We start from the raw sequence: 19,100 nt of genomic DNA on the forward strand, positions 1-19,100 counted from the left end.
TTGCTGAGAAATTACTTTTTTAACCAAAAAACCCAAAAAACCATGAGGGGACAAAAAAGCAACAGAAGAGCAGTGATATCCCAGCACTGGGTGCCACCGGCGGGTTGGTGATACCCCAGGGTGGTGGCATCTCGGGGACTCAGCTGGGACAACCGAAGAATGTCATGGACTCGGAGAACTCGACGAAGTCCTGGCAGCGCCGCTGGAGCAACGCGTCCTGGCATGCGGCCTCCGAGGGCCACTCCTCCAGCCAGGTGTCCTTCCCGATCAGGTATCTGTACCTGGGGACACAGGGGACAGCTGGGGATACGGGGAGAGACAGGGGGACATGGGGACAGTGGGGATATAGGGGTGGCCTCCGAGGGCCACTCCTCCAACCAGGTGTTCTTCCGGATCAGGTACCTTTACCTGGGGACACGGGGGACAGCTGGGGATGTGGGGACAGACAGGAGGACATGGGGACAATGGGGACAATGGGGATAATGGGGACATGGGGGAAATGGGGATTTATGGGTAATGGAGATATAGAGACAATGGGTACAATAGGGACAATGGGGACAGTGGAGATAGTGGGGGCAGTGGGGACACATGGGGATATAGGGGGCAATGGGGAGACAGGAGACAGCTGGGGACATGGGGACAGCCAGGGGGACATGGGGATATATGGGGATATAGGGGACAATTGAGACAATGGGGATATAGAGACAGTGGAGACAATGGGGACATGGGGACAGTGGGGACATAGGGGACAGTGAGGACAGTGGGGATATAGAGGTGGTCTCCGAGGGCCACTCCTCCAGCCAGGTGTCCTTCCTGATCAGGTATCTGTACCTGGGGACACAGGGGACAGCTGGGGACATGGGACAGCTAGGCACATGGGGACAGCTGGGGACACAGGGACAGCCAGGGGGACATGGGGACATGGGGAGAGCTGTAGGGACAGACATGGGGACAGTGGGGACAGTGGGGATAGAGAGGCAATGGGGACAGTGGGGACAGTGGGGACAGTGAGGACAGTGGGTACAATGGGGACAGTGGGGACAATGGGGCAATAGGGACATCCGGAATTCAGGGGACAATGGGGACAATAGGGAAAATGGGGATTTAGGGGCAATAGGGCCAATGGGGCCAGTGGGGACAATGGGGACCCAGGGGACACAGGGGACAGTGGGGACCATGTCCTACTGTCTGCCGCTGGCCCAGAGGTCGCTGGCCTGTCCCCAGACCAGGTAGTCCTCTCCTCTCTGCAGCCTCAGGGTCTCCCTGCACTGCTGGTGGCTCACGAAGGTCCTGTTGCTGCCGGCCGGGTCCTCGTCTGTGCCTGTCACAGTGTTACCATGTCACCGTGTCACCGTGGTACCATGGCGCCGTGGCACCATGTCACCGTGGCACTGTGGCACCATGGCACTGTGGCACCGTGTCACCATGGCATTGTGTCACTGTGGCCTTGTCCACTCTATGGTGGCCTTGTGTCCCCCTGAGGTGACCATGTCACCTTGTTGAGGTGACTTTGTCCTCCTTCCATGTGCACCCATGACGGCTATGTCCCCCCATGATGGCCTTGTCCCCCCTGTGGTGGCCTTGTCCCCCCCGAGGTGGCCGTACCCATCTTGATGACCGACAGGACCTCCATGATGTAATTGTCGTAGGTTGGGGTCTCCTCCTGTGCCACCACCCTCACCTTGTACACTGCCAGGGGACACATTGGGGACAATGGGGACAGTTACCCCTGCCAGGGTGGCCCTTCTGTGTCCCCTGTTCCCACCGTGTCCCTCCCTGCCCCCGCCATGTCCCCAATGTCCCTAACGCCACCTGCCATGACCCCATATCACCCCATGTCCCCATTGTCCCCAATGGCCTCAATGTCCCCAATGACCCAATGTCCCCATTGTCCCCAAGGTCCCCATTGTCCCCAAGGTCCCCAATATTCCCGTTGCCCCCCAATATCCACATTGTCCCCAACATCTCTGATGTCCCCAATGCTCTCAGTGTCCCCAACGTCCCCGATGTCCCCAATGTCTCCATTGTCCCCATTGCCTCCATTGTCCCCAATGTCCCCATTGTCCCCAACGTCCCTGAGGTCCCCATTGCTCCCAATGTCCCCGGTGTCCCTGATGTCCCCAATTCCTCCAATTCCCCAATGGCTCCAATGTCCCCAATGTCCCAGATGTTGCCATTGTCCCCAGTGTCCCCAATATCCCCGATGCTCTCAATGTCCCCAATGCCGCCAATGTCCCCAATGTCCCCAGTGTCCCCATTTCCCACCGAAGTCCACCCCAGGCTCGCAGGCGCGCTCGATGCGTTGGTTGACGGTGATGTCCCCAGGCTCCTCCTGATGCTTGAAGCAGCTTTCTGTGGGGACATTGTGGGGACATCATGAGGGCATCACGGGGACATCATCAGGATATCGCAGGGACATTGTGGGGACATCACGAGGACATCATGGAGACATCATGAGGGTATCACAGGGACATCATGGGAACATCAGGGGACATCACGGGGACACAGCCATGACAAGGTCAGCCCTGGCAGGGACATGTCCCCATCAGAGTCATGACATATGACATCTCATCAATGATGTGTCCCAGCCAGGGTCATGACATGTCCCACCACAGCAGGAACGTGTCCCCATCATGGCCGTGATGTGTCCCATCACGTCAACGTGTCCCATCATGGCCAGGGTATATCCCCACCATGGTGACATGTGACATCTCATCATTAATGTGTCCCACCATGACCATGACATGTCCTTACCATGCCCATGATGTGTCCCCATCAGGGCCATGAAGTGTCCCATCACATCAATGTGTCCCACCATGACCAGGACATGTCTCTGCCATGGCGATGACACATTCCCATCATGGTGACATGTGATATCTCATCATTGATGTGTCCCACCATGTCCATGATGTGTCCCACCCTGGCCATGAAGCGTCTCATCACATCAACATGTCCCACCATGGCCAGGACATGTCCCCATCATGGTCATGAAGTGTCCCACCCTGTCCCCATGTCCCTGTGTGCGCGTGTCCCCGTGTCACCTTCAGCGCAGCGACAAACGTCCCCCTGGCAGATCTTGTTCAGTTTCCCTCCCTCCTTGTCCGGATGGTAGAACCGGGTGCAGCGATCGTCTGCAGGAACAAGGGGACATTAGGGGACAGCTGGGGACATCTGGGGACAGCAGGGGACAGCAGGGGACAATGGGGACAGCAGGGGAGACAGCAGGGGACATCAGCCAGGGAGACACAAGGAGATCGGGACACAGGTGACAGAGGTGACCCAGGTGACCTGGGTGGCACTAGGGACAGGGACAGGGATGGGGTGAGGACGGGGAGGGGACAGGGGACAGAGGAGTCGGACAGGGACAAGGATGGAGACAGGGACGAGGATAGAGGACAGGGATGGGGACAGAGGGGACAGTGACAGTGACAGGGAGGAGACAGTGGCAGTGACAGTGAGAGAGGTGACAGAGGGGACAATGACAATGACAGTGACAATGACACACTGATGCTGTAGTAGCTGTAGACAGTGACACAGTGACAATGACAATGACAGTGACAATGACAATGACAGTGACGCAGTGACACAGTGACAATGACAATGACAATGACACAGTGACAGTGACAGTGACAGTGACAGTGACAGTGACAATGACAATGACACACCAATGCTGTAGTAGCTGTAGACGCTGACGGCCGCTGGCTGGATCAGCCCCACCTGGAACCTCTGGTGGGCCTTGAAGGCGAAACACTCCTGGGCCCTGTGTGACACCTGGGGACAGTGCGGGGACAGCACAGGTACAGAGACAGGGACAAGGGACAGGGGACAGGGACAGGGGACAGCACAGGGACAGCACGGGGACAGCACAGGGACAGGGATGAGGACAGGGGACAGCACAGAGACAGCACGGGAACAGGGACAGGGGACAGCATAAGGACAAGGACAGCACGGGGACAGGGACAGCACGGGAACAGGGACAGCACGGGGACGGGGACAGGGATGGGGACAGGGAACAGGGACAGGGGACATGGGGGTGGCACTCAGACAGGCTGTGAGTCACCTCCACAAAACACTTGGTCCTGTCCCCAGCCATGTCCCCATGCTGTCCCCACCCATCCCTGTCCTTGTCACCACCTTGAGACTGTTGTTGTCACCACCCTTGTCCCCAGCTGTGTCCCTGTCACAGCCCTGTTCCCATGCTGTCCCTGCCCATGTCCCCAACTCCATCCTGATCCCTGTTCCCGTCCTGTCCCTGTCTCCATTCCTGTCCCATCTTGTCCCCGTGTCCCTCCTGTCCCCAGTGTCCCCCGTGTCCCCACCTTCATCATCATGACTGTCACCCTCCTGTCCCTGCTCATGTCCCCAGATCCACCTTGGTCCCTGTCCCATCTTGTCCTCACCTCTGTCCCACCTTCTCCCTGTCCCTGTCACTGTCCCTGTCCCATCCTGCCTTTGTCCCATCTTGTCTCTGCCATCACCCCAGTCCTGTCCCCACCCCCGTGGCCCCAGTGTCCCCAGTGTCCCCACCTTGTCCAGGTAAATGATGACATTGCTCCGCTCTTTGTCCTGGTCCAGCTCAAACTTGGAGATGTACCTGTCCACACCCTCAGACAGCTGGAGACAGCGGGGACACAGTGACATTGGGGACATTGGGGAGAGAGTGACACTGATGACAGCGGGGACAGAGTGACATTGGGGGCAGTGGGGACAGTGTGACACCAGGAACAATGGGGACAGAGTGACATCAGGGACAGAGTGACATTGGGCATGGAGGACAACGGGGACAGCGTGACACTTGGGACAGTGTGACACTGAGTGTCCCCATGTCGTGTCCCCCACCCCTGGTGCCTCAATGTCCCCTGCTGTCCCCATGTCCCCCTGTTGTCCCCATGTCCCTGTGGTGTCCCCATGTCCCTGCAGTGTCCCCATGTCCCCCTGGTGTCCCCACAGTGTTCTCATGTCCCCACACTGACCCTCCTGAGGTCCTGCACGTCCGGTGTGAATCCCGTGAGCATGGACACGTCCAGGATGGACATGGTGGCATCCACGGTGTCCAGGTACCTGTGGGGACACAGCTGAGGCCACCCCGCCTGTCCCCACCCCTGTGAGTGCTTTTTGTCCCCAGTGTCCCCCATTCTTGTCCCTAGTGTCCCCAATGTCCCCAGTGTCCCTTCATCCCACTCCCCATCCTGTCCTCACTGTCCCCAGTGTCCCCATCCTTTCCCTGATATTCCTACCCCCAATGTCCCCTCTATCTCACCAATGTCCCCACATTGTCTTCAATATCTCCATCCTCTCTCTGGTGTCCCTGTCCCCAACACCCCCTCTCTGTCTCTGTTGTCCCCAGTGTCTCCAATGCCCCCAATGTCCCAAGTGTCCCCAACGTCCCCATCCTTTCCCTGCTGTCCCTGTCCCCAGTGTCCCCATTTTCCTCCCTGTCCCAAATATCCCCATTTTACTCCTTGTCACCAATGTCCCCAATGTCCCCATTTTCCTCCTTGTTCCCAATGTCCCTCCCACCCCTTCTCCCTGTCTCTGATGTCCCCAGTGTCCCCACTGTCCCCAGTGTCCCTGCTGTCCCTCTCCTTTCCCCAGTGTCCCTGTCCCCAACACCTCCTCTCTGTTTCAGTGTCCCTGTCCCCAACACCTCCTCTCTGTTTCAGTTATCCCCAGTGTCCCCAATGTCCCCAGTGTGCCCAATGTCCCCTGTGTCCCTCCATCCCATTCTCCATCCTGTCCCCTATGTCCCCAACGTTCCCATCCCTTCCCTGCTGTTCCTGTCCCCAGTGTCCCCATTTTCCTGGATGTCTCCACTGTCCCCATGTCCCTGATGTCCCCAATGTCCCCATTTTCTTCCTTGTCCCCAATGTCCCTCCCTCCCCTTCTCCCTGTCCCCACTGTCCCCAATGTCCCTGCTGTCCCCACCCTGACCCCAAAGTCCCCAATGTCTCCATTTTCCTCCCTGTCTCCTATGTCCCTTCCTCCCCTTCTCCTCTGTGACCCCACTGTCTCCAATGTCCCCAGTGTCCCCAACATTCCCAATGTCCCCACCTGGTGCAGATGTTGATCTTGACTGTCCTGATGATGTCCTCCTCTTCCCTGCCTGGGTTGGGACACCGAGGTGACATTGAAGGTGACACGACGTACTCACAGAGGGGACATGGGGAGGGGATAGTGGTGAAATTGCGAGGACAGGGAGGGGACAGTTGGGGACCCACCCTTGTTGACCTCCTGCACATCCACGGTCAGGTTGAACTTGTCACACTTGTCCTCCCTCTCAGGGACCTTGGCGTGGTACACAGTCACCACTGTCATTGTCCCCTTGCCCATGCCCTCCGCCTTGACAGTGAAGTCCTCGTTGTGCTTCGTCTGAGGGGACAGTGGGGACATTGGGGACACTGGGGACATTAGGGATGTGGTACATGGTCACCACTGTCATTGTCCCCCTTGCCCACGCCCTCCGCCCTTGGTCTGAGGGGACATTGGGAAGGGACAGAGGATGTCCCCAGGAGGGACAGGGGACATTGGGAGGGGACAGGTGACATGGGGAAGGGGACAGGGGACATAGGGAAGGAACAAGGGATGTCCCCAGGAGGGACAAGCAGAGGTGGAGGGGCGTGTGGGGACATGGACGGAACAGGCAGGACACAGAAGGGGTGGCAGCACTGCAGAGATAGAGGGGACAGGGACATTGAAGGACACGGAGGGGATGCGGAGATCAGGAGGACAGAGAGGTGACAAGGACATTGAAGTCACAGCAGGGGAGGGGACAAGGCCAGCCTGGGGCATCCCAAGCCTGGAGAGGATACAGAGGGGACAGGAGGGAACATGGAAGGGACAAGGACAATGGTGGCCACAGTCATCGCATGGGATTATCCCATGAGGAGACCCAGAGGTGACAGTGTCAGGTGACAATGCCAGGGACTGGTGACAGGGACAGGTGACAGGTGCCAGTGACAAGGACAGATGACAAGGACAGGTACCTCGGCAGAGCGTGCCACCAACGCATTGCGGTTCTCGATGCGGTACTTGATGGGGCTGGCGCGGCGCGGCAGCAGCACCGACACGTCCAGCTCCAGCTTCTCCTGGGCCTGCGCAGCCACCTGGTACTGGGCCAGCGCTTGGAACACGAGGATGGTGGCCTGAGAGGACACTGGTGTCACTAGGGCTTGGGGACACTGGGTGGAGATCCCACAAGGGCTGCGGGGTGGCCTGAGGGGACACTGGGGTAACCAGGGTTTGGGGACCCTGATGGAGAACCCACAAGTTCTCCTGTGTGGCCTGAGGGGACATCAGGGTCACCATGGCTTGGGGACACTGGTGGAGAACCCACAAGATCTTCTGAGTAACCTTGAGGGGACACCCGTGTCACCAGGGCTTGGAGACATCACCTGGAGCATGCCCAAACTCTTCTGAGTGACCTTTGGCTCCTGTGCCACCCAAGATGTCCCCAAAATGACAACGCCCATCCCTGTCAAACCCAGCGCCACCAGGTGTCCCAGGGATGTCCCCGCGCATGGCCGGGGCTGTCCCATGTCCCACCTGGGTGGAGCCGTAGGTCTCTCCATAGTAGTTCTGCTGGGCCAGCCACCGGACCACTGGCCCGGCCAGCTCGGACTTCTTCATCTGCACCAGGGCCAGCAGCGCATAGGACGTGCCCTCGATGTTGTAGGTGCGGGCGTTGCGCTCCTCCCAGCTGGCCCCACCTGTGGGGACATCAGAGACACATTTGGCCACCAGGGACCCCCACGGCCACCTCAGCCCGGCCACAAATTACAGCCCCGGGTGAGGCATTATCTCAGGAGGGTCCTAAACCACTTCTGGAGAACCTCAGGATCACCCAAAACTACCTCCTCTTATCCCAGTTTCATCCCTTTTAACCCCAAGGTGAGGTTGGAGAACCTCAGGAGAACCCAAAACCAGATTTGGAGAACCTCAGGAGGACCCAAAACTACTTTCCCTGACCCTAAAATACAACCCTGGGTGAGAATTCAGTTCTGGAGAATGTCATGAGGACACAAAACCAGATTTGGAGAGCCTTGTGAGAACCCAGAACTGCCTCCTCTTATCCCAGTTTCATCCCTTTTAACCCCAAAGTGAGGTGTCACCTTCGAAAACCTTAGGAGAACACAAAACCAACTTTGGAGAACCTTGTGACAATCCAAAACCACCTCTCCTGACCCTAAATTCCAACCCTTTCCACACCAAGGGGAGATGTCACCTTTGATGAACCTCATGATGATCCCAAACCACCTCCTTTCACCTCAAATTGCATCTCCCAAGTGAAACTACCTCCCCTCACCCCAATTTCCACCCCAAGTTTGGTGTCATCTTTGGAGAACCTCCTGAAGACACAAAACCAGTTTTCCTGATGCCAATTTTGACCCGTTGAGGCATCACCTTTGGATAACCTCATGAGAACCCAAACTCACCTCCTTTCACCCCAGTTTGACCCCTCTTGAAATGTCACCTTTGGAGAACCTCCTGAAGACCTAAACCCACCTCCTTTCACCTCGCTTTGACCTCCCTTGGGGTGTCTCCTTTGAAGAACCTCCAAACTCACCTCCTTTCACCTCTATTTTGACCCTTCTTGAGGCATTACCTTTGAAGAACCTCTTGAAGACCCAAACCCACCTCCTTTCACCCCAACTTTGACCCCTCTTGAGGCGTCACCTTTGGAGAACCTCATGAGAACCCAAACCCACTTCTTTTCACCCCAGTTTTGACCAATTTCCACCCCAGGTTTGGTGTCATCTTTGGAGAACCTCCTGAAGATCCAAAACCAATTTTCCTGGTGCCAATTTTGACCTGCTAAGGCATCACCTTTGAAGAACCCAAACCCACCTCCTTTCACCCCGGTTTGACCCCTCTTGAGATGCCACCTTTGGAGAACCTCATGAGAGCCCAAATTCACCTCCTTTCACCCCAATTTTGACCCCTGTTGAGATGTCACCTTTGGAGAACCTCATGAGGATCCTCTCACTCTTGAGCTTCCCGGCCAGGGCCAGCGCGTAGGACGCCAGGGCCACTGTGTAGGGCCGGGCCAGCCCCTCGTAGCGCCGCGCCAGGAACCCGGCGGCCTTGTTGATGCTGTCATCCAAGCTCTGGGAACCAAGGATGGAGAATCTGGCATCTCAGGTGGCTTTCATAATGGTCTGGAACCTCAGGAATGTCACCTGTGGGGTCACTCACATTGATGTGGTCCTTGCAGATGCCCCGTGCCTCCTCCAGGGCGATGAGGACGAAGGCGGTGAGGGACACCTCGGGCTCGGCACCTTGGTAGCCTCCCTGTGGGATGAAAAAGAGGGAAAAAATCTCGGGATCAGGGTTTTCCAAATATTTGGTGGTCGACAAGCAGTTCATTCCAAAGATCTGTCCTTGACTGATCTGAGGGACAGCCAAGGGACATTCAAATGTCACCCGAGGGACATCCAAACAGTATCTGACCTTCATGTGAGGAACACCCAAGGGATACTCAAGGGACATCAAAGAATATTTGACCTTCATCTGATCTTTAGGTGAGGAACACCCAAGGGACAATCAAGGGACATCCAATGGACATTCAAATGTCACACAAGGGACACCCAAAGAATATCTGACCCTCACCTGACCTTTTTATGAGGAACATCCAAGGGACACTCAAGGGACACTCAAGGGACACCCAAGGGACACCAATGGGCATCCAGACTTCACCCAAGGGACACCCAAGGAACACCCAAGGAATGTTTGACCTTCCCCTGACCTTCGTCCCAGGAAGGTCCAAGGAACACCCAAAAACCATCTAAGGAACACTTGACCTCCAGGCAAGGAACACCCAAAACCCACCCAAACTTCAACCAAGGAACACTCAAAGAATTCCTGAGGTTCACCTGACATACACCCAAGGAACATCCAAGGAATATCCAAAGTTCACCATACCTTCACCCAAAACCCACACAAAACCTCCCATCCTCCACCTGAGATCCCCCAAGCTTCGGCCACCAGCCCTGACATGGTTGAGGTGTCCCCTTACCATCATCCCCTTATGGATGACAGGCGCGTCCTCCTGGAAGACCCCATCTGGCTTCTGCTTGTTGAGGATGAGCCACTTGATGGGGCCGCAGATCTCGCCGTGCTCGATGTCTGTAAGCTTCCTGGCCATGGCGAACACCTTCACCACGTAGGCGGTCAACCTGGAGATGGGGACACCTGAGGGTCACACCTGTCCCTGTCACCTGGGCTGGGTGGTGGTGGCGGCAGCAGGTCCCTCACCAGGTGCTGGAGGGGCGGTCGAGGAAGGCGGCGTATGAACTGTCGGGCTTGCGGAAGGCCAACTGCTGGGTGTAACCTGTGAGGAGATGGCCGTTGGTCAACGCGGGGGGTGTCCTGGGTGGGCTTCAGGCCACCAATGTCTTCCAACTGTTGGTCAACATGAGGGGTGGCCTCAGGCCACCAATGTTCTCTAATCACTGGTCAATGCAAGGGGTGGCAGTCGGTGGCTCCAGGCCATCAATGTTCTCCAACTGTTGGTCAACATAAGGGGTGGCTTGGGTGGGCTTCAGGCCACCAATGTCCTCCAACCACTGGCCAACACAAAGAGCACCCACCCAAGCTGAGGAACCCTCAGGACACCAATCCACTCTGGAGCCCCTCCCAGTGCACACCAGTAACTCTGGAAACCCCAAACTGGCATCACCCAACCCAGGTCACCTCCAGAGGAGCAACCTTCTGTACCACCTCAGATGACAGTAACCTTCTATGACCCGAGAGCAGACACCAAGGGACATTCCTACTCCTTTTGAGGACATTTCCACCATTTTTGAGGCTGTTCACACCATTTTGGGGCCATTCCCACCCCTTTCGGAGCTGCTCCCACCATTTTGAGGATATTCCCACCATTTTGAGGATGTTCCCACCCTTTTGGAGCTGTTCCCATGCCTTTAAGAGCCATTCCCACCCCTTTCAGGCCTGTTCCCACCATTTTGAGTACATTCCCACCACTTTTGAGGCCATTCCCACCACTTTGGAGGACAGTCCCATCATTTTGAGGACATTCCACTATTTTGAGTACATTCCCACCATTCTGGTGCCGTTCCCACCATTTTGGGGACACTCCCACCATTTCGGTGCTGTTCCCACCATTTTGGAGCCATTACCACCCTTCTGAGGATATTCCCACCATTTTGAGGACATTCCCACTATTTTAAGGACATTCCCACCACTTTCGGTGCCATTCCCACCCTTCTGAGGACATTCCCACCACTTTTGAGGCCATTTCCACCATTTTGAGGGCATTCCACCATTTTGAGGCCATTCCCACCACATTTGAGGACAGTCTCATCCCTAGCAGTTCCCACTATTTTGAGGACATTCCCACTATTTTGAGGACATTCCACCGTTTTGAGGAGGTTTCCACCATTTTGAGGACATTCCCACCACTTTGGCGACATTCCCACCATTTTAAGGACATTCCCACCACTTTCAGTGGCATTCCCACTATTCTGAGGACATTCTCACTACTTTCGGTGCTGTTCCCACCACTTTAGGGACACTCCCACCACTTTTGGGGCTGTTCCCACCATTTTGGTGCCATTCCCACCATTTTAAGGCAATCCCTCCATTCTGGGGCCATTCCCACCTTTCTTGATCAGCTCAATGGCGCCAGCCCGGCGATCAATGCCAAAGGTCTCCCACTGCATGGTGTTGTCCAGGTAGTGGACAGCGATGACCGTGGGCGTCATGAAGATCATGTTCTGCTCCCCACAGCCCTTCGGCGTCACGATCAGGTGCTGCAGCTTGGCCCCATCAATGGCCTTCTCCACGATGATGGACACGGGGTTGCCTGGGCCAGGAGAGGATGTGTCACGCTCAAGATGTCCCACCCCACAACCAGGTTGTCCCCATGTGTCATCTCCATGGTACTCACCCTGGATGCTGACTTTGGTCTCTGACTCGGTGTTGGGGACAATGTCCGAGAGGTCCGCGGCCTTCACCCGTTCCTCCTGCACCCCGTCTGTGGGGTGGAGTGGATGTGGTGACCCTAAATCCTCTCCTGAGGTGACCCAGCCCCACCCCACATCAGGGTGTGACTTGTCCTTTGAGATGTCCCAATTCCATGGTGGGACGTCCCTTGTCCTCCAAGTTGTCCCAAACCTGAGCTTGGAGGTACCTCCTTGATCCCTCCAGATGTCCCAGACCCACGGTGGAACCTCCCTGGTCTCCAAAAGATGCCCCAAACCCACAGTGGGACCTTCCTGGTCCCCAAAGACGTCCCAAAGCCACCATGGGACCACCATGGTCCCCAAAGATGTCCCAAAGCCACTGTGGGACCACCATGGACCCCAAAGATGTCCCAACGCCACTGTGGGACCTCCCTGGTCCCCAAAGATGTCCCAAAGCCACCGTGAGACCTCCTTGATCCCCAGAATGCCCCAAAGCCACCGTGGGACCTCCCCAGAGATGTCACTCACTGACTCCCTTGTCCTGCGGGTCCAGCTCCACGATCTTCACCGTCTTCTCCAGCCGCCTCCCCTCGGGCTGTCCAGGGCAGAGTCCGGCAGTGAGGGTGGGCTTGGGTCTGGGGTCCTCCCCGTCCCAACCCCTCTGGACTACTGGGAGAGGCCTCCCACTATAAACCAGTATCCCCAGTGACACATGGGGACCAGCCCAGGAGGCCACACCGGGTCACACAGGTCACTGAGGTCCTGGAGACCCCAAGGTCACTCTTGTGTCTTGGTCAACTTCATGGTGTGGCCACCATGGTCAGCCTGAGCTTGGTGACCCCATTGAGATCATTAATGAAGATATTGATTGAAAATATCAAATCAATGACGGCATCAAGTCCCATGGTCATCCTGGCCTTGGTGACACCATCCAGATCATCAATGAAGATTTTGATTAGAAACATTAAATCCCATGGTCAGCCTGATCCCATCCAGGTGATTAATGAAGATATTGATTAAAAATTCCAAATCAGTAATGCAATCAAACCAAATTGGCCACACACACTGACCCCTTGGTGCCACAATGGCTGACTGGACGTGACACCACCCACCACCCCCCTCTGCTGTGGTGGACCTGGCCCACCCATGGTGGTCACCCAACCACTGAAGGAGAACATCATGGATGCCACCATGCTGGGATGCCACCATTGATGTCACCATGCTGGGAACATCTCAAGAACGCAGATGCCACCACCACGGCCACCAGTGGCCACTCACCACTACTCGGAGCTTCTTCTTGACCCCGTCACCCACAAATCGGTCACGGACGGATGCCTTGACCTCGATGTCCAGCTGGCCGAGCTTGAGGGGGACGATGACAAAGGGCACGGCACGCGAGGACTGGGCCTTCATCCGCAGCACCTGCTGGAAGCGCCGCTTGGCCGTGGAGGGGCTGCACAGGTCGGAGTTGTGGACCAGCTCCACGCGCACCTGGACGTTGACAAGGAGGTCACCCCTGAGGTCTGGAGAGGGTGATGTTTGGTGTCCCCAGAAAAATGTCCCCAACTGACCGTGATGTCATGCAGCCAGTAGTTGTAGAGGATGGCGCGGATCTCCACCTGCTCGTTCCTCACCACCGAGTAGGGCAGGCGGAGGTCGATGAAGAACTGCTTCATCACTGTGATCTCGTAGGGGGTGGCCACGCACAGCCCTGGGGTTGGGGACACGTGAGGGTTTGGGGTTGAGGACTCCTCGTGTCCCCAAGGCAGCCCCGAGGTTTTCAGAGATCCCTGGAAGTCCAGGGAGTCCTCAAAAGGTTTGGGAGATCCATCAAGATCCACAGAGTCCTCTCCCAAGGATGGCCACCAGACTTTGAGGCATCTCCCCTCAGATTTTGGAGATCCCTCAAATCCTGGTGAAACCCCCAAGCTTAGGGGACCCTTCAGGTCTCAGGGACCCCCCACAAGGTTTGGGGATGTTCTGCTGGCCCCAGGAACTCTCTTGTCCTCCATGACCCCGTACCTTTGGTGGGGGAGAGGCTGACGGCCAGGACCTCCCAGGTGGTGATGGAGTCCTGCAGGAACACGGGCACTGTCTTGCCCGAGACCCTGGAGAGGACAGGATTGACCAAGGGGGTCATGGCCCACCCCAGGCCAGGCTCAGGGGGTGTCACCATGGGATTTTCCTGGTCCCTAGAGAAGTCCCAGCCCCACAGCGGAACTTTCCTGGTCTCCAAAGATGTCCCAAACCCACAGCAGGACCTCCCTGTTCCCCAAAGATGTCCCAACCCCACAGCTGGACCTTCCTTGTCCCCAAAGATGTCCCAAACCCTCAGTGGAACATTCCTGGTTTCAAAGATGTCCCAAACCCACAGTGGGACCTTCCTGGTCTCCAAAGATGTCCCAAACCCACAGCTGGACTTTCCTGGTCTCCAAAGATGTCCCAAACCAACAGCTGGACTTTTCTTGTCCCCAGAGATGTCCCAAACCTACAGTGGGACCTCCCTGGTCCCCAGAGATGTCCCCGCCCCACAGACCCCCAGGCAGGACCAGGAGCTTGGAGATGACCCCTGAGTGGACCAAGAACCCCTGAGGCTGGACTGGGAGTTTAGCAGTGACCTTTGTCTGGCTTTGCGGTGACCATAACTGGTCTCCAGAGATGTCCAAGCTGGATGGGGACAGGATGACCGTGCCCAGGCTGGGCTGTGGAGTGGGAGAGTGATGGGACAGGGGGTCCAGGCTCACCCCAGCTCGTTGGGTGGCTCCGTCAGCTGCTCCACCTGCCACAGCCAGCTCTCGGGGAAGAGGGTCCGTGAGACAATTTCATCATCCTCCAAGAAGGGATCCTCGTCCTCATGGCCTGGGGGTGGTGGCATTGGACCTCTTGAACATGGCCTCAGGGCTGAGACCCCTGAGTGGAGCCAATATCACCCCAACACCACCCCAGTGCCACCCAGCATCACCCCAGTGCCACCCTTTGTCTTGCCTAAGGTCACCCAACGGCCACCCAAGCATTGCCAGATGGGTTGTCCAAGGATTGCATAAGGAATGCCTGAGGGCCACTTGACTTTCATCCAAGGGATGCCCCAAACCCACCCAAGACCCTCCCAACCTTCACCCAAGTTCCACCTGAGGAGCACTCAAGGAATGTCTGAGGTTCACCTGACCTTCCACCAGGGAAAGTCCAAGGAACATCCAAAGAACATCCAAAAAACACCCAAGGGACACCCAAGGAATGCCCAAGGAACACCCAAGGAACACCCAAGGAATGCCCAAGGAACATCAAAGAATATCCAAGGAACACCCAAGGAACATCCAAGGAACACCCAAGGAACATCCAAGGAACATCAAAGAATATCCAAGGAACACCCAAGGAACATCCAAGGAACACCCAAGTTTTGCCTGATCTTTAGCAAGGAATACCCAAGGAACACCCAAAGAACATCCAAGGTTCACCTGACCTTCACCAAAGAACATCCAACCTTCACCCAAGCTCTGCTCAAGCTCACCTTCACCTGAGATCCACTAAGGAACACCCAAAACCTACCTAAGACACTCCACCAAAGCTCCACACGAGGTTCCTCCAACCTCCCCGACCTTCTCCCACCCTCCGTGACCCAACACTTGCTTCTGGCCAGGCCGGTGCTGGGTGAGAGGTTCTGCTGGTCCCTCTTGGCCTTGATGTATCTGCAGCAGTCGAGGAAGGCGCGGATGCAGGACTCGCCCTCCAGGATGTACTCGCTCCTCTGCTCGCAGCCGTGTCCCATCGGGTTGTCCTTCATCCCGTCCTCGCAGCACCTCCTCTCCAGCTTGTCCAAGTACTCGGCCGCTGGTGGACACCAGGACAGGGCTGGGACAGGCCCTAGTGGCTCTTGGGAATGGGGACCTCAGGGGTGTGGGGCGTTCTGATGGCTCTGGAATGGGGACCTCGGGGGTGTGGGACATTCTGATGGCTCTGGAATGGGGACCTCGGGGGTGTGGGACATTCTGGTGGCTCTTTGGGACATGGGACACTGGTTGCCCTCAGGGACATGGGACACTGGTGGCTCTCAGGGACATGGGACACTGATGTTGACTGGGATATGGGACACTCCAGTGGCCTTCAGGGACATGGAACACTGGTGGCCCTCAGGGATGTGGGATACTGGTGGCTCTAAGGGATGTGGGGCACTCTGGTGGCCCTCAGGGACATGGGACACTGGTATTGACTGGGACATGGGACACTCTGGTGGCCCTCAGGGACATGGGATGCTCATCTGGTGGCATTTGGGACATGGGACACTGGTGTGCCTCAGGGTCTGGGACACTTTGGCAGCCTCAGGGACAAGGGACACACTGGTGACCCCTGGGGACAAGGGACACCCCAGGTGCCACCTACCCTTGGTGCCCTTGTACTCGGCCAGTGCCAGCGAGCGCCGCTTGCGTTTGGCAGGCTGGGGACACAGGACCTCTGGAAACAGAGGGGACACTGGTCAGGACCTCAAGGTGTCCCAGGGTCACCTCCACCATCCCTGAGATGTCACCTCTCCCATCCTCAAGGTGACATCTTTCCCATTCTCAAGGTGTCACCTTCCCGGTCCCTGAGGTGCCACATCCTTGAAGCGTCACTTCCACCATCTCCAAGGTGCCACCTCTTCCACCATCCCTGTCACCTCCCCCATTCCCAAGGTGCCACCTCCACCATCCCTGAGATGTCACCTGCTCCATCCCCAAGGTGCCACCTCCACCATCCCTGAGATGTCACCTGCTCCATCCCCAAGGTGCAACCTCTGTAAGATACCACCTCCTTGAGGTGCCACCCCCTGTCCCCAAGATGCCACCACAGCTGTCCCCACCTGACCGCTGGGGCGTGGTGACCTTGACGCTGGTGGTCAGGCTCAGGCCAGCATCCGTGAAGACGCCGACGTTGTCCCGGCCACTGCCTGCCGTGCAGCCGATGTCACTTTTCTCCACCGTGTCCCAAACCTGTGCCCACAGGGGACAGCTGTGATGGCCACTGCCACCACCCAGAGGTGACAGGACAGCTGTGACAGCCACTGCCATCACCCAGGGATGATGGGGACAGCTGTGATGGCCAGTGCCACCATCCAGAGGTGACAGGACAGCCATGATTGCCACTGCCACCACCCAGGGATGATGGGGACTGTTGTGATGGCCACCATCCAGGGACAGCAGGGACAAGGACAACCATGACAGCCACCACCCAAGGATGCTGGGGATGGCCATGGCCATCCCTTGGGGACATCGAGAACAGTGCCACCCACCTTGGTCTGGGTGAACTTGTTCTTGTTGAGGATGTAGACCCCCTTGTCCACGGCCACCACCAGGGGATGATGGGGACAGGGACAACCATGATGGCCACCACCATGGGACAGCAAGGACAGGGATAACCATGGCGGCCACCACCCACGGATGCTGGGAATGGCCATGGCCACCCCTTGGGGACATCGAGGACAGGGCCACCCACCTTGGTCTGGGTGAACTTGTTCTTGTTGAGGACGTAGACCCCCTTGTCCACGGCCACCAGCCCCACGTGGGCCTTGTGGTCACCCTCGATGCGCAGCCTCATCCCTGTCCCCGGCTCTTGGACACGGTTGTCACCTTCCGTTGCCCCCTTCACCATCAGCTGCCACAGACACAGGAAGTGACATCCCCAAGATGACCCCAAAAGCCACTTTTGTTCTCCTCCACAATGGCAGACATCCAATTTGGACCTCAAGGAGCAGTTGGTGGCCATGGGCTGGGCCATCACTGGGCCACCAGGGCTACCAGGGCCACCTGGTTCACCCAGGAGATGTCCAAGCTCCTCATGGAGTGTCCAAAACCACAGAAGGGACTCCAAATCCCCACCAGGGACCACTCAGGTCCCTCAATGTCCCCTCAAGTTCTTCCAAAGGTTCCCAAGGATCTCGAGGTCCCCCAAACCCTTACAAATGTTTCACAGATCCCTAAAGAACCCTCAAGGACCCCCAGGTCCCACAAGGTCCCCACCATCCCTTTCAAAAGCCCCCCAAACCCCTCAAGGGTCCCTCAAGACTCCCCCAAACACTTTCAAAGGTCCCCCAAGCCCTTCATGTGCCCCCCAAGTCCCTCAAGGGCTCCCCAAGCTTATCCAAATGTCTTCCAGGTCCCTCAAGGCCACCCAAGTCCCTCAAGGATCTCCCAACCCCCTCAAGGACCTCCCAAGTCCCTCAAGGGTGCCCCAAGCCCCTCAAAAGCCCTCTCAAGGCCACTCAAGTCCCTCAAGGACCTTCCAAACCCCTCAAGGCCACCCAGGTACCTCAAGGATCTCCCAGGTCCTTCAAGGCCACCCAAGTCCCTCATGGATGTCCCAGGTCCTTCAAGGGCCCCCCAAGCACATCCAAGGCCTCCCAAACCCCTCATGGATCTCCCATCTCCCTCAAGGGCCACCCAAGCCCCTCAAGGACCTCCTAAACCCCTCAAGAGCCCCACAAACCCCTCAAGGATGTCCAAACCCCTCAAGGACCTCCCAGATCCCTCAAGGGCCTCCCAAACCCCTCAAGGACCTCCCGAACCTCTCAAGGATCCCCCCAAACACCACCAAGGCCTCCCAGACCCCTCAAGGGCCACCTCAAGGTCAGCTCCAGCCACCACCAAGGCCCATCCAATCTCTCCAAGACCCCCTTTGACCCCCCTGGGACCACTAGGAGACACTCACGGAGCCCATGCAGGTGTCCTTGACGTCCACCCAGACAGAGTCAGCCACGATCTCGCCAGGCATGACGTAGTAGTAGGCCACGATGCGGAAGGATGGGATGAGCTCGGCCGTCACTGGGAGGGTCATGGTCACCAAGCTCTGCCCGGCCTCGTGCCGCTGCCGGCCGGCTCGGAGGATGCGTCCCTTGGTCATGATCTGCCAGGAACCCAAGCTTGGTGACCATCTGGACATCCTTCAATGTCCCCTCAAGTTCGTAAATGTTCCCAAGGATCTCAAGGTCCCCCAAACCCTTCCAAAGGTCCCTCAGATCCCTCAAGGGTCCCTCAAGGCCACCCAAACCTTTCCAAAGGTCGCCCAGATTGCTCAAGGGTCCCTCAAGAGTCCTGCAGACCCTTTCAAAGGTCCCCCAAGGCCTCCAGGTGCCCCCCAAGTCCCTCAAGGGCCCGCCAAGCTTATCTAAATATCCTCCAGGTCCCTGGACATCCAGGTGGTCAAGGTGGG

General features: G+C 57.2%; 2 protein-coding genes across 2 annotated transcripts in view; both read right to left on the minus strand.

The window, feature by feature from the left end:
• LOC106630119 (uncharacterized) overlaps window positions 1-19,100 on the minus strand; it is a 148,927-nt gene that overhangs the window by 118,172 nt on the left and 11,655 nt on the right. The gene's annotated exons all lie outside the window — the stretch shown is intronic.
• Window positions 1-19,100, minus strand: part of LOC102074317 (venom factor) — a 26,498-nt gene continuing 7,398 nt past the window's right edge. Inside the window, 28 exon segments of the mRNA XM_074530449.1 lie at window positions 1-281; window positions 1,186-1,321; window positions 1,606-1,689; window positions 2,266-2,352; window positions 3,042-3,131; window positions 3,666-3,771; window positions 4,528-4,614; window positions 4,974-5,061; window positions 6,052-6,103; window positions 6,219-6,369; window positions 6,984-7,142; window positions 7,543-7,706; window positions 8,954-9,104; window positions 9,193-9,288; window positions 10,013-10,172; window positions 10,252-10,327; window positions 11,618-11,821; window positions 11,906-11,992; window positions 12,450-12,516; window positions 13,200-13,412; window positions 13,493-13,632; window positions 13,944-14,029; window positions 14,666-14,780; window positions 15,549-15,749; window positions 16,299-16,370; window positions 16,756-16,885; window positions 17,388-17,546; window positions 18,600-18,794. Of these exon segments, the coding sequence (XP_074386550.1) occupies window positions 140-281; window positions 1,186-1,321; window positions 1,606-1,689; window positions 2,266-2,352; window positions 3,042-3,131; window positions 3,666-3,771; window positions 4,528-4,614; window positions 4,974-5,061; window positions 6,052-6,103; window positions 6,219-6,369; window positions 6,984-7,142; window positions 7,543-7,706; window positions 8,954-9,104; window positions 9,193-9,288; window positions 10,013-10,172; window positions 10,252-10,327; window positions 11,618-11,821; window positions 11,906-11,992; window positions 12,450-12,516; window positions 13,200-13,412; window positions 13,493-13,632; window positions 13,944-14,029; window positions 14,666-14,780; window positions 15,549-15,749; window positions 16,299-16,370; window positions 16,756-16,885; window positions 17,388-17,546; window positions 18,600-18,794 (3,498 nt within the window). The 3' untranslated portion in view covers window positions 1-139.

Source organism: Zonotrichia albicollis, chromosome 32 (genome assembly GCF_047830755.1).
Source record: "Zonotrichia albicollis isolate bZonAlb1 chromosome 32, bZonAlb1.hap1, whole genome shotgun sequence".
NCBI classification, from domain to species: domain Eukaryota; kingdom Metazoa; phylum Chordata; class Aves; order Passeriformes; family Passerellidae; genus Zonotrichia; species Zonotrichia albicollis.